General features: G+C 41.7%; 1 protein-coding gene across 1 annotated transcript in view; it reads left to right on the top strand.

The window, feature by feature from the left end:
• The window catches only part of cxadr (CXADR Ig-like cell adhesion molecule), a 47019-nt gene extending 29983 nt beyond the window's left edge, over positions 1–17036 (top strand). Inside the window, exons 3-7 of the mRNA XM_058086261.2 lie at positions 916–1120; positions 7031–7186; positions 7280–7402; positions 8359–8497; positions 12435–17036. Of these exons, the coding sequence (XP_057942244.2) occupies positions 916–1120; positions 7031–7186; positions 7280–7402; positions 8359–8497; positions 12435–12714 (903 nt within the window). The 3' untranslated portion in view covers positions 12715–17036. The remainder of the gene's footprint in view (positions 1–915; positions 1121–7030; positions 7187–7279; positions 7403–8358; positions 8498–12434) is intronic.
• The last annotated feature ends 605 nt before the right edge of the window (positions 17037–17641 follow it).

Below are 17641 nucleotides of genomic sequence, written 5' to 3'. Positions count from 1 at the left end.
GTTGTATCCTACGTTGGTCACTAGGTGTCAGTAATGTTACCGTGATGTTTGGTGGGACACACAATCACCAGACTTGATCGCCGGAACAACAGGCTTTTATTGCAGGTTTTAAAGGGTCTCACAACAAGCACAAATTCATTCATTCATTCATTCATTCATTCATTCATTCAGGGTACACCCTGGACTGGTGGCCAGCCAATCACAGGGCACATACAGACAAGCAACCAATCGTTCTTTTGTAATAAGCAAAATAACATAGCTAAGTTTCAGGAAAATATCCGTTCCTGACTAAAAAAATGGAGAAAACCAACTTACAAGATACATTTCATTCATTCATTCATTCATTCAGAACATGCAAACTCCACACAGAGATGGCCGAGGGTGGAATTGAACCCTGGTGTCCTAGCTGTGATGTCTGCGCGCTAACCACTCAACCACCGTGCAGCCCTTACTCTCATTATGTCTACTATATTGGGGAATATGAGTGTAAAGTTGACTATAGGGGTGTTAGTTAATGTTTAAAGGGCTCTACTAATGTTCATTAATTCATTCATTTCTACCGCTTATCCTCACGAGGGTCGCGGGCGTGCTGGAGCCTATCCCAGCTGTTTTCGGGTGAGAGGCGGGGTACACCCTGGACTGGTGGCCAGCCAATCACAGGGCACATGTTGACAAACAACCATTCACACTCACAATTTGGAGTTAGCCAATTAACCTAGCATGTTTTTGGAATGTGGGAGGAAACCGGAGTTCCCGGAGAAAACCCATGCGTGAACAGGGAGAACACAGAGATGGCCGAGAGTGGAATTGAACCTTGGTCTTCTAGCTGTGCTCTGCGCGCTAACCACTCGACCACCGTGCAGCCACAAGCACAAATGATTATTCATAATACAAGCGATGTCTCCTGTTGACCAGGTAATCCTGTACTCGGGCGACAGGGCCTACGAGGACTACTACCCGCCCATGAAGGGACGAGTCCACTTCAATGCGGCGGACCCCAAGAACGGCGACGCCTCCATCAACCTGACGGGTCTGAAGTCGTCCGACTCGGGCACCTATCAGTGTAAAGTGAAGAAAGCCCCCGGCATTCGCAGCAGAAAGATGCTGTTGATCGTCATGGGTGAGTGAAACGATGGCACCAACACAAACAACTCTTCATACCTGCGGGGTTTCTTTTTTTTTTTTTCTCAGTGTATTCCCTCTCTCCGTGCATACAAAAAAAAAATCACACGCTCTTTGCCCCACTTGGCTGTTTTGATTTAATCCCTGCTAAAAAATGAGCACATACCCTTCCCAGCGGCTGTACGGCATTGACCCCCTTGTGTTACAATTCTGTGTTCACCCACACTGATTGTCAAAAGTAATCATTGTTTAACTCAAGTCTGAGGTCATTATTTGTTACTTATCCCGTGTAGCACAAGTTATTAACAAGACCTTTTTGAGTTTGCTTATACATGGTTGAAGTTGTACAAGGCCAAATGTAAAGAATTAAAAAAAAAGTATTCTGTAGTATTACTTTTTTACACAGGGTGATGTGGCTGACACATCCCGGTTGTATAAGTCAGATGATTCACTCTCTTGGCAAAAAAAAGCACTCCTGCACATTGGCCTTGCTGGTTGGGCCACTGACTAAATGTTGAAAGCGACATACACCCCCCCACTTCCACCTCGCTTGTTATTTGTGTATGAAGGAAAAAACGACATTGTGCCGTTATCGGAGGCCTTGTTATCTGAGTCGTCTCTATAGACCGTGCAAAGCTTCGGAAAAATGGCCGCCGCTCTTCCGCAGAGACGTGACGACACCGCTCCTACCAGTTCAACCTGAAATACTCCATTACTACCGTGTAGAGAGCAGCAGCTGATCTAAGAAATGTTGACAAAGCCTTAACCGAGGCTTTTACTGCACGTGTAGGCTGTTTTGTCAATTTACTGCTTCAGTTTTTGACTTGAAATCAGCTTAAAACAAACATGGCTTGGCATTCCGAACTGGTGCAGTACACACTGTAAAAAGGGGGGAGCAAGGATGTCGGAATTTCGGCCTGTTGCTATTTTTATATCATCCCTCAGCATGTTTTAATAATACAATTAAACAAGGAAACTAACAAAAACAACATTCATTCATTAATTCGTTCATTTTCTACTGCTTATTCTCACGAGGGTCGCGGAGGGTGCTGGAGCCTATCCCAGCTGTCTTGTACACCCCGGACTGGTGGCCAGCCAATCACAGGGCACATATAGACAAACAACCATTCACACTCACATTCATACCTATGGACAATTTGGAGTCACCAATTAACCTAGCATGTTTTTGGAATGTGGGAGGAAACCGGAGTACCCGGAGAAAACAAACAACCATTCACACTCACATTCATACCTATGGACAATCTGGAGTAAAAAAAAAGTCAAAAATTGTCAACCCATCGAAAATCTCAAGAGGTCAACAGTCTGACACACTCTGTCATCATTCAAAGAACACATATATAACACAGCACTAAATTCATCACACAGCAACTAAATGATTCTACTAAATGATACTCAAATGATTCATTCATTAATTAATTTTACTGCCACTTATTCTCACTAGGGTCGCAGGGATGCTGGAGCCTATCCCAGCTCACATATAGACAAACAACCATTCACACTCACATTCATACCTATGGACAATTTGGAGTCGCTAATTAACCTAGCATGTTTTTGGAATGTGGGAGGAAACCGGAGTACCCGGAGAAAACCCACGCATGCACGGGGAGAACATGCAAACTCCACACAGAGACAGCCAAGGGTGGAATTGAACCCTGGTCTCCTAGCTGTGAGGTCTGCGCGCTAACCACTCGTCCGCCGTGCCGCCCTTCAAATTCATTATGAGAATTAAATTTCCCTGTTTTCTGAAAAAAGCGTTTGACCTCCAAGCTCAGGATCATTGACCTTCAAGTCGGTTTTTCGGCTGACAGTCCTGAAACAGTGAAACATACCGTATGCTATTCGCAGTGTGTGTGTGTGTGTGTGTGTGTGTGTGTCGACTGGTTCTCGTGCCCTTGGATTTATTTAGTAGCACATCAGCTAAACGCGACCCAGCTCCGATCACGGTTAATATGCTGACATCTCCAGCTGTGGCGCATGTGACAGAGAGCGAGAGGAAGACGAAGGATGGCTGGAGGCTCCATCTTTGACAGGCTGCTAGCTATTGACCCCAGGGCTGGGGGTGGGGGGAATGGGGGGGGGTGTTCTTTGCAGAGACGCATTGACAAGGAGAAGCGAGGACAACTTGCTGCCTGCTTTGCATTTTTACCTTCAGGTTGATCTTGTCCCGGGAACATAAACGCACGTCTTTGCTAATAATATGTAGGGCAAGCGTTGCTTTACTTTACCTTGTCACATGCGCTGCTACACTCGTGAGTACACGCGTGCTGGCACCATGAGTGCAAACGCTCGCCCGTGTTCAGGTGCTGTAACAGGAGGGGAAGCAATCCCTCTTTGGCTTGAAGCTGGACAATGAAGTTAAGAGGAGGAGAGTTGTCACCTGCAGCTCAGCGCTGCATGTCAGCGACACTCTCCGTTGTTTGTTTTCTTCTGACGACGTCTCTTCCTGTACTCCGGGGGGGGAGCCTTTAAGGTCCAGGACAATGTGCTCCGGGGCGCCGGTAAAGGTCATTTTGAAGCATTTCTCTTATAGAGGAAGTTAGAAACGGTAATGTTTTACCACATCAGATTACAATTGAATGCATCACATAATCAGTTCACAGTTCCACATGTCCAAAAGGAGTAGGAAGAAGCAAAGCTTATTAAATCCTACCCCTCCATCTGGTTACTTTTACAATCAGTAACTGTTACATTTGTTCACTTCCTGCTTTCCTAATGTAATTTTTATTTATTTTTTATTTATTCATTCATTCATTTGTTTTTCCTCACAAGGGTTGCGGGGGGTGACAATTTGGAGTGGCCAATTAACCTAGCATGTTTTTGGAATGTGTAAGGAAACTGGAGTACCCGGAGAAAACTCACGCATGCATGGGGAGAACATGCAAACTCCACACAGAGATGGCCGAGGGCGGAATTGAACCCTGGCCTCCTAGCTGTGAGGTCTGCGCGCTAACCACTATTCCGCCGTGCAGCCCTTACTCTCATTATGTCTACTATATTGGGGAATATGAGTGTAATGTTGACTATAGGGGTGTTAGTTCATGTTTCGAGGGCTCTACTAATGTTCATTAATTCATTTATTTTTACCGTTTATCCTCACGAGGGTCGCGGCGGGGGGTACTGGAGCCTATCCCAGCCATCTTTGGGGCGAGAGGCGGGGTACACCCTGGGCTGGTGGCCAGCCAATCACAGGGCACATATAGACAAACAACCATTCACACTCACATTCATAGCTATGGACAATTTGGAGTGGCTAATTAACCTAGCATGTTTTTGGAATGTGGGAGGAAACCGGAGTACCCAGAGAAATTTTTTATGTTAGTATTTATTTATTTTTAAAAAAATTTAATTTTTTTTTTTGAAGTAACTGTTAGGATATTCACTGTTACAAATCAGTAACTGTTACATTTGTTCACTTCCTGCTTTCCATAATAGGGTTTAGGGTTTTTTGTTTGTTTTTTTTGGAATGTGAACATTTGATCAGGATCATGAGACATAATTTAATTTGTTTTTTATGGTGTTTTTTTTTAAATAAATTTAAAGCTGGATGTTAAAGCTTTATTTATCCAAATGCAACACTTTAAGTTTTTACAGAGGAAAGTTCTGTTCTAATGGAATAAAAATGTGTTTAGTATATTAGTGCATATTGCTGGTGTAATTCCGTTTTTCCAGAAAATCATCTTTAACTACAAGTAAAAACGAAAAAAATACCGCCTTGTTAACAGTATCGTGATACAACGTGATACGTATCGCACCAATACACACCCCTAAACCAGAACCACTGCAAAGGCGCTCCCGAGGAAATCATACAGCCACACCATTTGGACAAACCACCACTAATATGTACATGCAGCACTTGCACTGATTTATTGCATTGCTCTTCTTTCAAAATATCACATTTCCAAAAGGTGAACCATAAATAGGCTGCTTATTCTTTTATCTCTCCAACCTCTGTCGCCGTCTTCGACCTCATCTCACAAACAAATCAATCTACTGGGTGGGATGGTCCTAATATGAAATGCTGCGCACCACAGCCTTTTGACGTGACCACTTTCACCCTTTAAAGGATGTGTTTAGAATGCCATCACTCTCTGACATTTATCCTGTGTGTGTGTGTGTGTGTGTGCGTGTGTGTGTGTGTGCGCAGCCTTGGCCTCCATCGCACCGCCATCTGTCCATCAACGCTCCCTCATTTATTATTATTATTATTTCTACTGTCTGCCCTGATCCAGTGTGTGTTTATGATATTACCGAGAGGAAGGCCCCGCCCTTCCACCGTGACACCAGGTTCAATATCCCGTGTTCTCGTTGTTGCCACACCCTGATGTCCACTCTGTCAGTGAACATAGCACAAGCTCTTTTTTTGTTTTTTGGCAAGTTTTTTCTCTCTCCACCCCCCCACCCCCCCACGCCTGGCTTGCCGGTGTGTCTGGGTTTCACTGGACTCGGTCTGCTTTTAATTTGGAGCGGTATTTGTTTTTGAATTCCCCCATCTCATCTCCTGCCAGCACTCAGAACTGACCGAAGAGGCTTTGCACACATTTAGAAGCTTTAGAACAAAAAAACTGCACCTCTATCCTAAACCCTGATGAGCACCCACATGTGGCCGATATCGCACGGCTCCTTTTCTTGCCGAGTGACAGCCTTTGTAATGACGGCAGCTGTATCAATTACTCTGATTATTCTTACGATGCGGCTTTGGGAAACAATTTGTAAGAATTGCAAAACACGGACGGCACGGCGGACGAGTGGTTAGGGTTCAATTCCGCCCTCGGGCATCTCTGTGTGGAGTTTGCATGTTCTCCCCGTGCATGCGTGGGTTTTCTCCGGGTACTCCGGTTTCCTCCCACATTAAAAAAAAAAAAAACATGCTAGGTTAATTAGCGACAAATTGTCCATAGGTATGAATGTGAGTGTGAATGGTTGTTTGTCTATATGTGCCCTGTGATTGGCTGGCCACCAGTCCTGGGTGTGCCCCGTCTCTCGACCCAAAGACGGCTGGGATAGGCTTTAGCACCCCCGCCGCGACCCTCGTGAGAATAAGCGGTAAAAATGAATGAATTAATGAACATTAGTAGAGCCCTCAAACATTAACTAACACCCCTATAGTCAACTTTACACTCATATTCCCCAATATAGTAGACATAATGAGAGTAAGGGCTGCACGGCGGAGTAGTGGTTAGCGCGCAGACCTCACAGCTAGGACACCAGGGTTCAATTCCACCCTCGGCCATCTCTGTGTGGAGTTTGCATGTTCTCCAAAAAACATGCTAGGTTAATTGGCGACTCCAAATTGTCCATATGTGAGTGAGGGTGTACCCCGCCTCTCGCCCAAAGACGGCTGGGATAGGCTCCAGCATCCCCGCCGCGACCCTCGTGAAGATAAGCGGTAAAAATGAACGAATTAATGAACATTAGTAGAGCCCTCTAAACATAATCTAACACCCCTATAGTAAACTTTACACTCATATTCCCCAATATAGTAGACATAATGAGAGTAAGGGCTGCACGGCGGAGTAGTGGTTAGCGTGCAGACCTCACAGCTAGGAGACCAGGGTTCAATTCCGCCCTCGGGCACCTCTGTGTGGAGTTTGCATGTTCTCCCCGTGCATGCGTGGGTTTTCTCCGGGTACTCCGGTTTCCTCCCACATTCCAAAAACATGCTAGGTTAATTAGCGACTCCAAATTGTCCATAGGTATGAATGTGAGTGTGAATGGTTGTTTGTCTATATGTGCCCTGTGATTGGCTGGCCACCAGTCCAGGGTGTACCCCGCCTCTCGCCCCAAAGACAGCTGTGATAGGCTCCAGCATCCCCCGCCGCGACCCTCGCGAGGAAAAGCGGTAGAAAATGAATGCATGCATAACACAGACCCTCCTTTTGGTCCACAGTGAAGCCATCCAAGCCCAGGTGCTTTGCAGAAGGACCCACACAGGAGGGCAAAGACATCCTTTTAAGGTGCGCCTCCAACGAGGGCACCAAACCCATGCAATACAGCTGGGAGAAGACCAGCGACAACAAGGTGCTGCCTGCTTCCGCTCTGATGGGTAAATGACTCCAATGTCGAAATCACATTCACACCGTTGACTTCCTGTTGCACCTGTGTTTTCTGTAACGGTCTGTTCACGGTCTCGCTGCAGACCCCATGGGTGGCACCATCAACGTGAGGAACGCATCGGCCAAAGTATCTGGCACATACCGATGCACTGCCAGCAACCGGGTCGGCTCTGAGGAGTGTGTGCTGTATCTCAATGTGACACCTCGTGAGTATCCTCAGAGTCCTTCTGTGTCTACGATGAGATCTACTATGTACATAATAGTACTACATACAGTTTGGCAGTACTTGACAGTCATGTTGCGGCCAATTTACTTTCTATTTCTATAACTATAAAAGCAATCTTCACTCGCTAAATGTACTGCAAAAAAGGCCAGTAAGGATAATTCATAATGGCGCCTACTTATTCCTAAAATCACAAATACTTAAACTTTCTATTTTTAAAAAATTTAAAAATAATAATAACACTATACTATACTATATTGACAGTTACTATGGTACACATTATGTCATTGTATGGTCATATCATACCCGACAAAAAAAAAATAAATAAATAATTTAAAAATTTTATAAATTGTTTTTTAATTAAAAAAACTTTTATTTCAATAATAATAACACTATACTATAATATCACTATATTGACAGTTACTATGATACCCATTATGTCATAGTATGGTCATATCACCTCGTACTTTGGTATGTGACAAAAAATTAAAAACAATTAAAAATAAAATAAAACAAACTTGAACTGTAATGGGAATTATTAAAAATTAAAAATTAAAAATTAAAAATTAAAAATTAAAAATTAAAAATTAAAAATTAAAAATTAAAAATTAAAAATTAAATTAGGAAAGCAGGAAGTGAACAAATGTAACAGTTACTGATTGTAAAAGTACCAGATGGAGGGGTAGGATTTAATAAGCTTTGCTTCTTCCTACTCCTTTTGGACATGTGGAACTGTGAACTGATTATGTGATGCATTCAATTGTAATCTGACGCATGTTCAAATGAAATTCAACCATTACCATTTGTTGTTTGAAAATGGTGACTATATGGCTGTATTGGACTGGCATTGGCCGATTTTTCGGACATGAAAAAGTGGAGGGGGATTCCTCTAGTCCTCACCGAACTCTTCAGCTCTTTCCCATTTTTTTTTGTCCTCAGCTCCCAATACCGCTGGCATCATCGCAGGAGCCATAATTGCTGTGCTGCTGATGCTCATCATTATTGCCATCATCATCTTCTGCTGTTGCCGTGCCCGACACAGGAAGAAGTACGAGAAGGAAATCTGCAACGAAATAAGGTACCCACAATTTAAACGGAGTAGATTTCGGTAGAATACGTGTATTTAGACGGCATATATGATGAGAGGCACGTTAGCTTGCTTAAAAGAAGTCTTTAATTGGCTTTGTCACGTGCAGAACATGTACTACCATCAGGGTACACGTGTAACGGGTAAAAGTAAACATTGGGTGACTACTATTACGACTACTACTCCTTTTGAAGTACGTTGCGGCTTTGCTTTGCAGTCTTCAGTGATACTGTATGGTGGCATTCCAACATGCGGTCCACACCTACACATTTCCCACACACACCCACGGTGAAAATGTTATTTTTCTCCCATCAGCGTTCCTTTTTTCCTTTTTTTTTTTTTTTTAAACCGCTCTTCAAATAAACAGCTGTAGTAATCAGTTTGAAAGCTTTGTTTGCTCTGTGGATCCTGTGTCATGTCTGCTGTCGCTCGCTCTGCATCCCCCCCGCCCCATCACCCCCCCGCCCACCCCTTCGCCATCCACCTCTTCATCCGGCCAGGGGGCTCTGCGTAACCATCGCGCTTTCTATCACTCTACCGCCGACTGAATCTGTCTAAGACCACAATGTGACACTGCTCACGCTGTTGGACAAAGAGGATTAGACCACCGGTCCCGTCTAGAGCACAGGCGCACATTTGCTGAAATACCAACCCCCGTGATGCAACGGACAACACAAGCTCCGGGCCCCTCCGGCTCTTGTTTGGTCGAGCATTTAACTGGATTATTGCTGCTTATTAGCTGTTAATGTGGCTGCAGAGGGAGTAGAGGGCATTGCCGTGTTTGGGTCGCTCGCCTCGCACTCCACAGGCTATTAGAGTCAGCTCGGTTACCCCCCCCCCCAAGCCAGGCCTACTCGCCAAATAATCATTCAATCAATGAGCTCTTTTTCATCTTGAGTACACCACCTCCAAATTATTAAAAAAAAAAAAAAGAACTGTATAGTCACGCTTGCGAGCTTGTGTTGAATAGAACGACACCAGCCAAAACGGACACCAGGGGGTTAAAGTAAAAGATAACAGACCAAAATTAAGGGTGCACTAACTGTGTTTTTGCACATAGACATTAAAAAAAAAGATTTTAACACAAAAAAAGTATTACGGGAATGAAGGCATAATTAGGAGAAGCCAACTTTCATTCATTCATTTTCTACCGCTTGTCCTCACGAGGGTCAAAAAAGCCAACTTACAGGAAGAAAGTTGAAATAGTGAAACAAACAAAAAAAACTCGGCAGAAGGAGCATCCACTTGAAATAATACAGAAAAAAGTAAAAAAAAATTTTTGAAAATAAGGTTGGGGGGGAAGGTTATAATATAGAAAAAGTAGAAAATATTGTAAGAATAAAGTCATAATTTTAACTAAATTTGTGTTACTTAAGAAGAATGTTTAAATATTTGGAAAATTAAAAAAAATAATAAAAAACTAACAGACTTTGCATACTGAAATACTGAAACAAAAGAAAACAACAGAAAAAAAAACAAGACTAGAGGGTTATTTTAGGAGCATCCACTTGAAATAGCAGAGAAAAAAGTTAAAATTTTTGGAAAATTAGGTTGGGGGAAAAGTTATAATATAGAAAAAGTAGAAAATATTATGGGAATAAAGTCATAATATTAATAAAATGTATGTTATTTAAGAAAAATGTTTAAATATTTGGAAAATTAAAAAAAATAATAAAAAAAACTAACAGGCTGTGCATACTGAAATACTGAAACAATATAGAAAACTGCAGAAATAAAAAAACAAGACTAGAGGGTTATTTTAGGAGCATCCACTTGAAATAATAGATAACATTTTTGGAAAATTAGGTTGGGGGAAAAGTTAGAATATAGAAAAAGTAGAAAATATTGTGGGAATAAAGTCATAATATTAGCAAAATTTATGTTATTTAAGAAGAAAAAAAACAAAACTAACAGGCTTTGCAGCTGTACGGTGGTCGTGTGGTTAGCACGCAGACCTCACAGCTAGGAGACCAGGGTTCAATCCCACCCTCGGCCATCTCTGTGTGGAGTTTGCATGTTCTCCGGGTACTCCAAAACATGCTAGGTTAATTAGCGACTCAAAATTGTCCATAGGTATGAATGTGAGTGTGAATGGTTGTTTGTCTATATGTGCCCTGTGATTGGCTGGCCACCAGTCTCTCGCTCAAAGACAGCTGGCATAGGCTCCAGCACCCCCCGCGACCCTCGTGAGGATAAGCGGTAGAAAATGAATGAATGAATATTAATAGAGCCCTCTAGAAATTAACTAACACCCCTATAGTCACCTTTACACTCATATTCCCCAATATAGTAGACATAACAAGAGTAAATAAGCCATTTAAGATATAAATAAGACTCCCGTTTGTGTGTTTTTTTTGGGATTTTCTCCTGACCACTTTCTTTTTATGAATTCATATATTTCTGTAAGACCACAAAGTGGCGCGGAGAGTATTGTGTAGTGGGTTTCATCACTGCTATGATGTAAAACTCACCATAGAGTGCCTGCACTCCCTGTTTGTCATCATCCGGTAGCACGTAGCCATAGAGTGTGAATGGTTGTTTGTCTCTCTGTGCCCTGTGATTGGCTCCTGAATTACATTTCTTAGCATCATATTATATGCTAATAGCAGATGACACTACAAAAACAAATGTGCTTGTGTTGCCAAACTTTGCTCCTTGTTTGTGTTTACACTAAATTTCAGTAGCACCGACTCTGCCTCTGAGCAAGGAATACCGGTTTGTCTCCTTGGAGCACAAACCCGTGTAAGATTTCAATCAGATGCAACAATGCCTGTGGACATTTTTGAAAACTATTCTCCAAAACTATTCGGTCCAAAAAATGACACAATGTGATGGCAGGTATGGGAAAATATTCCGTCTGTCTGGATGCAGGCATTGAACTAATCCCAAATTTGACACGCATTGTCGGAGATGAGCCTAATGGTGACTAATCTGCACGCTTCCAGCCACGTTTCCAAAGATGTGGAATCGGAGACTATAAATAGTATGTGTGTTTTGTATAGAGTAGAGTACCGGACATATAAATACAGCAGGGGTCTCAAACATGCGGCCCGCGGGCCAAATGTGGCCCGCAGGACACTACTTTGAGGCCCCCGCCTTGACATGAAAGTTTAATGTTAGTGCGCCCCGCGCAAGTTTGATATGGATGCTGTATGGTATCATGTACCCAGAAAAAATTATTACGTTTGATTCATGTTCATGTTAAAGGTTAAATAACTGTTAATAGTTATCCTCCCTATCCGTGTGGAAGTGGTAAGTTTTTGGCTATTTAAGTTTAAAGGAAATAACTTGAAGGCTACCGTTTAGGTCGCTAGCTCTCGAGTTTGCGAGTTAGCATGCATTTCACAAACAATCACGGTAATGGTAATGGTTTAATTTCATTTGAACATGCATCAGATTACAATTGAATGCATCACATAATCAGTTCACAGTTCCACATGTCCAAAAAGAGTAGGAAGAAGCAAAGCTTATTAAATCCTACCCCTCCATCTGGTACTTTTACAATCAGTAACTGTTACATTTGTTCACTTCCTGCTTTCCTAATATAGTTTAAGGTTTTTTTTTTCTAAATTAATACGATGATTTTCAAAGAACGATCTGTATTTTTTGTATAGAGGCCTACTATCAACAACTGTCAGTCCTCTGCATCAATCTTCTGGTATGGCCGCTAATCCAAGCTAATCATTTTATAAGGCTAATAGATGATCAGAAAAGCCATCTAAAAATTGAAACTAAAACTAAAATCTCTTACCATGCTGTTAACTACTCCCTTCATAGAGCAGCACAAACTGGGTCTAACAAGGACAGAAAAACGCCGCACAACTGTGAACAGCAGTGCTGTAGAACATGGATGGGTGGATGCTTTTCGATACTGTCTTGCCTCTGGTTTTTAAAATGTGACATCCACTCTTGTGCCCCCCCCCCTCAGAGAGGACGTGCCCCCTCCCAAGAGCCGCGTGTCGACGGCACGCAGCTTCACCGTGGGCAGCCAGCGCTCTTCCCTGGGCTCCATGTCGCCTTCCAACCTGCACGAGTACGCCCTGAAGCCCCAGTATGACAAGATCCCCTCGTCGGAAGAGGACAGACCTCCGAGCCACACCCCTCGGCCCCCACCCACCGCTCCCAGGATGGCGGGGCCCAACCTCAGTCGCATGGGCGCCATCCCCGTCATGATCCCTGCCCAAAACAGGGACGGCTCGATCGTTTAACACAGCCTCAGTCTTGCAAAGGGACCGTATGGAAAAGGGGTAGGGTGAAGATGAAGATAAAGCTGGAACTGGGCTGACTTACAAAAGAGACCTTACTGCTATGAAGACCTTACTGCTGTGGTGCTGAGAAGAGAACAGGAGTTTTGCTGAATCACACCAGAGCACATAGACATTTTTTTTTTTATATCAATCACAAATAGTTGGCCCATGATTTATTGCAAAACAGAGAATGGCCCCTAATTGGCTAATCTGTACAGCGCTATGAATTTACAATATGTGTACATAGAACTACATCTGTATGTGTGCTTGGATGTGCAGTTAAGCCCCAAAATTGACAACCCGGCTTACGTTTCACTTCGAGTGCGTTTTTCGACGGGTATCTCGCCATCGCTAGGATTCAGACAGGATGTTGTCAGACGCAAACGACCGACGAGCTTAGAAAAATACAGAAAACAGAAATACAAACAAGTTCAGTATGAAATATTTATCCTCGCATTACATTTTTTTGCCGTTAAAAAAAAATTATAGATCCAAATATTTCCATTTAATATTATGACTTTATTCGCATTAAATTTTGACTATTATTACGGTAATATTACAAGTTTTTCCCAAATTTTTTTTCCAAAAATTCAAATTTTTTAAAATCATATCACACATTTTTTTCTTTTGATCCAGGGTGTACCCCGCCTCTCGCCCAAAGACAGCTGGGATAGGCTCCAGCACCCCTCCGTGACCCTCATGAGGATAAGACGTAGAAAATAAATAAATTAATTCATATTACTATATTAGTATTATGACAAAAAGGATAAAGTTGTAATTCTTGAAAAATTAGGTTGTCGAAAAAGTTATAATATTACGACAATAAAGTCAAAATATATGAAAAAAAATGTATAAATCCAAATATTTCCATGTAATATTATGACTTTATTCCCATTAAATTTTGACTATTATTACGGTAATATTACCAGTTTTCCCCAATAAATTTTCCAAAAATTTCAACTTTTTTTTGTCATTTTACATTTTTTTTTTTTGATCCAGGGTGTACCCCACCTCTTGCCCGAAGACACCTGGGATAGGTTCCAACACCCCCGCGACCCTCGTGAGGATAAGCGGTAGATAATTAATTAATTAATTAATATTACCATATTTATATTATGACAAAACAGATAAAGTTGTAATTCTTGGAAAATTAGGTTGCCGAAAAAGTTGTAATATTAGGACAATAAAGTCAAAATATGGGAAATAAAATTTATAAATCCAAATATTTCCATGTAATATTATGACTTTATTCACATTAAATTTTTACTACTATTAAGGTGATATTACAAGTTTTTCCAAAATAAATTTGCCAAAAATTCCAACTTTTTTTTTGTCATATCACGCATTTTTTTTTTTTGATCCAGGGTGTACCCCGCCTCTTGCCCGAAGACACCTGGGATAGGTTCCAACACCCCCGCCACCCTCGTGAGGATAAGCGGTAGATAATTAATTAATTAATGAATTAATATTACCATATTCATATTATAACAAAACAGATAAAATTGTAATTCTTGGAAAATTAGGTTGACGAAAAAGTTATAATATTACGACAATAAAGTCAAAATATGGGGAAAAAATTCATAAATCCAAATATTTCCATGTAATATTATGACTTTATTCCATTAAATTTAGACTGCTATTACCGTAATATTACAAGTTGTCACCAAAAAAAATTCCAAAAATTGCAACTTTTTTTTTGTCATATTACGCTTTTTTTTTTTCAAAAAAGTTTTATAATATTACGACAATAAAGTCAAAATATGTGAATAAAGTCAAGACAGTTGAAATAGTGAGAAAATGTGGAAAAACACTTGCTAAATTGTAACCCAACATGAAAAAAGGCGCAATTTTCTTATTTGGCTTAGTTGATTAATTAATCTTTGATTAATTGTTGCAGCTCTAATCCAATAACTTCAAGCATTTTGGGTTGATTCTGAAACTATATGGCTAACTTTTAGCGGATGTTTTTGAAGCTACCAGATAAGATCGGGTATGTTTGTTTTACTTAAAACCAAAATTGGGAAGAATTTTCATTATCCATATGTTAAAAAAATGACCTGAAGTCGAAATGTGGTTGAGAGTAATAATTTTGGGCTTAACTGCATTTGTGTTTGAATGCCTCCATGATGCTGGGGGGGTCGTTTTGGTTTGGCGGACCGCTCTTGATGATGTTGTGGCTGGCTGGTAACTCCGTGAATGAACAGTCGATAAGGGGCGCCATCATAATCCTATTTAGGTCAGCATGGGTTTTTTTGTTTTAACCGTTGGGGAGTTGTCCAGTCTGGGGGTGGGGGGGGCACAATTGGCTAATCAGGGAGTGGGTGGTTCAACACACAGCCCCCGATTGGGTGGATTACTGCGTCTTGACCGACTTTTTTAAAAAAAAAAAGGGAGGGGCCAACAAGGTCCACTGAGCAATGATTCCATTGTGTTTGACTGCCATGATGACCAGCGGTACACAATATTAAGAAACAACACAAGCGCCAAGTGCAGTGGCAGCCCCCCCCTGCACCCCCACGCCCCCCGCCCCCAACTCCTGTGCGGTCCAGCACATGTAATCCTCCTTATGTGCAGTTGCATTCTCGATTAACCTTCTCTGCTCGCTCAATATGAAACCTGCCACAGCCTCTCTAGCGGGAATTGAACTTTTTTTTTTTTTTTTTAATGAGGCAGATTAGGAAGGGAAGAGACGTGATAAGATTACAGAAGTCTTGCTTCCGAGGTCCGTGCGGGTGTTGCCTGCAGGCCGGCCCGTAAAAGTGTTCCTTATTCCGTTCCTTCTTTTGGCCTTATCGACGACCCCTTTCACCTCCGCACAGCCCCGGCATCTTGGCTTATGTTGTGCCTTGTTGTTCCGTGTACCGTGACGCGTAGACACCGTAAGGTGGCGTCGTGTAGAATATTCTAGGGCTGCAACGAAAACGTCGGTTAATCTGAAGTTTGTGGTTCCGATTCATGAGGTCATTAGTTATACAGTAGAACAAAATCCCAGGATTCGGAGGCCAGTCTTAGGTTTTCTTAGACCAGCCCTTGTAGATATGCAATGCCGTTTTTTAAGCTTTGTTAGCAGTGACAAAGCTAGCTTTTTTTTTTTGATATTTTTTCTCTGATTTATTTTTACTTTATTATGGTAATATAATTTTTTTAATTTTTATTATTTTCATTAAATTTCTTTTTTTTCCTTATATTTCAACTGACTCCCTCCTAATACTATGACTTTATTCTGCTAATATTTTCTTTATTCTCCTTAAAAAAAATTCACATTTTTTGTGTTTTTTTTTATTTACATTTTTTTTAAATTGGATTTTATAATGTGTTTCGGGCCACCAAAAAACAGCCACCGTCCGAAAATGGCCCCCGGGCCACACTTTGGACAACCCTTGTCCGAGACAATAGATCTGCTTTCATTCACACGAGAGTGACATCACAACATTTCTATTAAAATAAGATGAATCGAAACCCCCCCCCCCCCAAAAAAAAGTTGTGGATTAATTTGATGATTGATTAATCGTGGATTAATTGTTGCAGCTCTATAACATTCTCCCCACCGCAGTGACTCCAATCCACTCTGACACGTCACCCAACTCACGCCATGCAATTTAAATAGTTAATTTTTTGAATTAGCAAAAAATTCCAATACATATTTTATTTTAATTTTATTTTTTTTTAAGAAAGTTGTGCTCGTCTTTTGCGTCTAATCCCGATGTACCGTACGAGTGACTCTCTGCTGTGCTTGGCCGTTTCATTCATTTGTGGCATTTTTTTTGCCGTCTTGAATGGACGCTCGTAGAATTCTAGTACCGCCCGCTGACACTCTGGCCTCTAGGCAGGTTCGTCCTGTTACTTTACTGTCCCTTCCGTGACAACTAACAATATTAACTCGGCGTACTAAAATATATGAGGATCTCTTTTTTTTTTTTTTTTTTGAGTTTTGCACACTGTATGAAAACCAATTATCCTTTTATTTTTTTTGTGTGTATTTTTTGTGCTGTATTTTTGGAATAAATAAAGTCGTCAAGACACGGAAAATGAAGAAGTTGTTTCATCTGAAGAAGAAGCAGCATCTGTGTTGGCCTCCTGCAGCTTCTTCTTCTGTGATTAATTCTAATTGCTTGCAGAATTCCACTCTCCGACGCTAGGTGAGGCACTTAATGTCTAATTAATCAATGACGGGGGCAGGAGTCTTTAATGGTGGCCGACCGGCACAGTGAATCAATATTGGGCGTATTGATTGGACGGCTTAGTTGTCAGTCACCTGCTGTAGTGGCTTTTTTTTTTTTTTTTTTTTTCAATTACAACCAATTTGCTCTGTTGGTTAATGTGCCGGATAATTATCGCTATTGCAAGACAGCACTAATCAAAGCTGCGCGGAATTAGCTTTCAAATTAAAATAACAGCGTGAGTTATGTCATCGCCGTCCTAACAATAACACTTAACAGCATCTGGATCAATAACCGATTATTAGCCGATAGCTCCGCCGCGCACACGCTGTTGACAGGTTGTCAATAACGAATAGCGAAAGCACTTAGCCGCGCCGCCACAAAGCGGACATCCATTGCTATAATTGGATGTCAGGAATAGATAGGACCCTGGGGCATTGATCTGTGGCTCGTGGAAGTCACTCATGGAGTTTAATGGCTCCCACGCCGGAGGTCGTCTCGTGGGTTAGGATGGCCGGGGCCGCACGGCGCCGTGCCATAAATGTAATGTTATGGTATTTTAATGGCTGTGCGGTCCAAACAGCCATTAAAAAGACATTAACGGTGCCTGTGTAGGTTTAGATTTGCAAACAAAACGCCGTCCTGTCGTCCAATGAGCACGGACGTTCTTGTCCTCGTTCGCTTGCAAACCGAAGGGGATTTGTGTTTGCTTCCCCCGGCTTTTAATT

Source organism: Doryrhamphus excisus, linkage group LG21 (assembly GCF_037039965.1).
Source record: "Doryrhamphus excisus strain RoL-2023G ecotype Guam linkage group LG21, RoL_Dexc_Guam_v1.1, whole genome shotgun sequence".
Classification (NCBI taxonomy): Eukaryota; Metazoa; Chordata; class Actinopteri; order Syngnathiformes; family Syngnathidae; genus Doryrhamphus; species Doryrhamphus excisus.
This window is presented reverse-complemented; position numbering and strand designations above follow the sequence as displayed.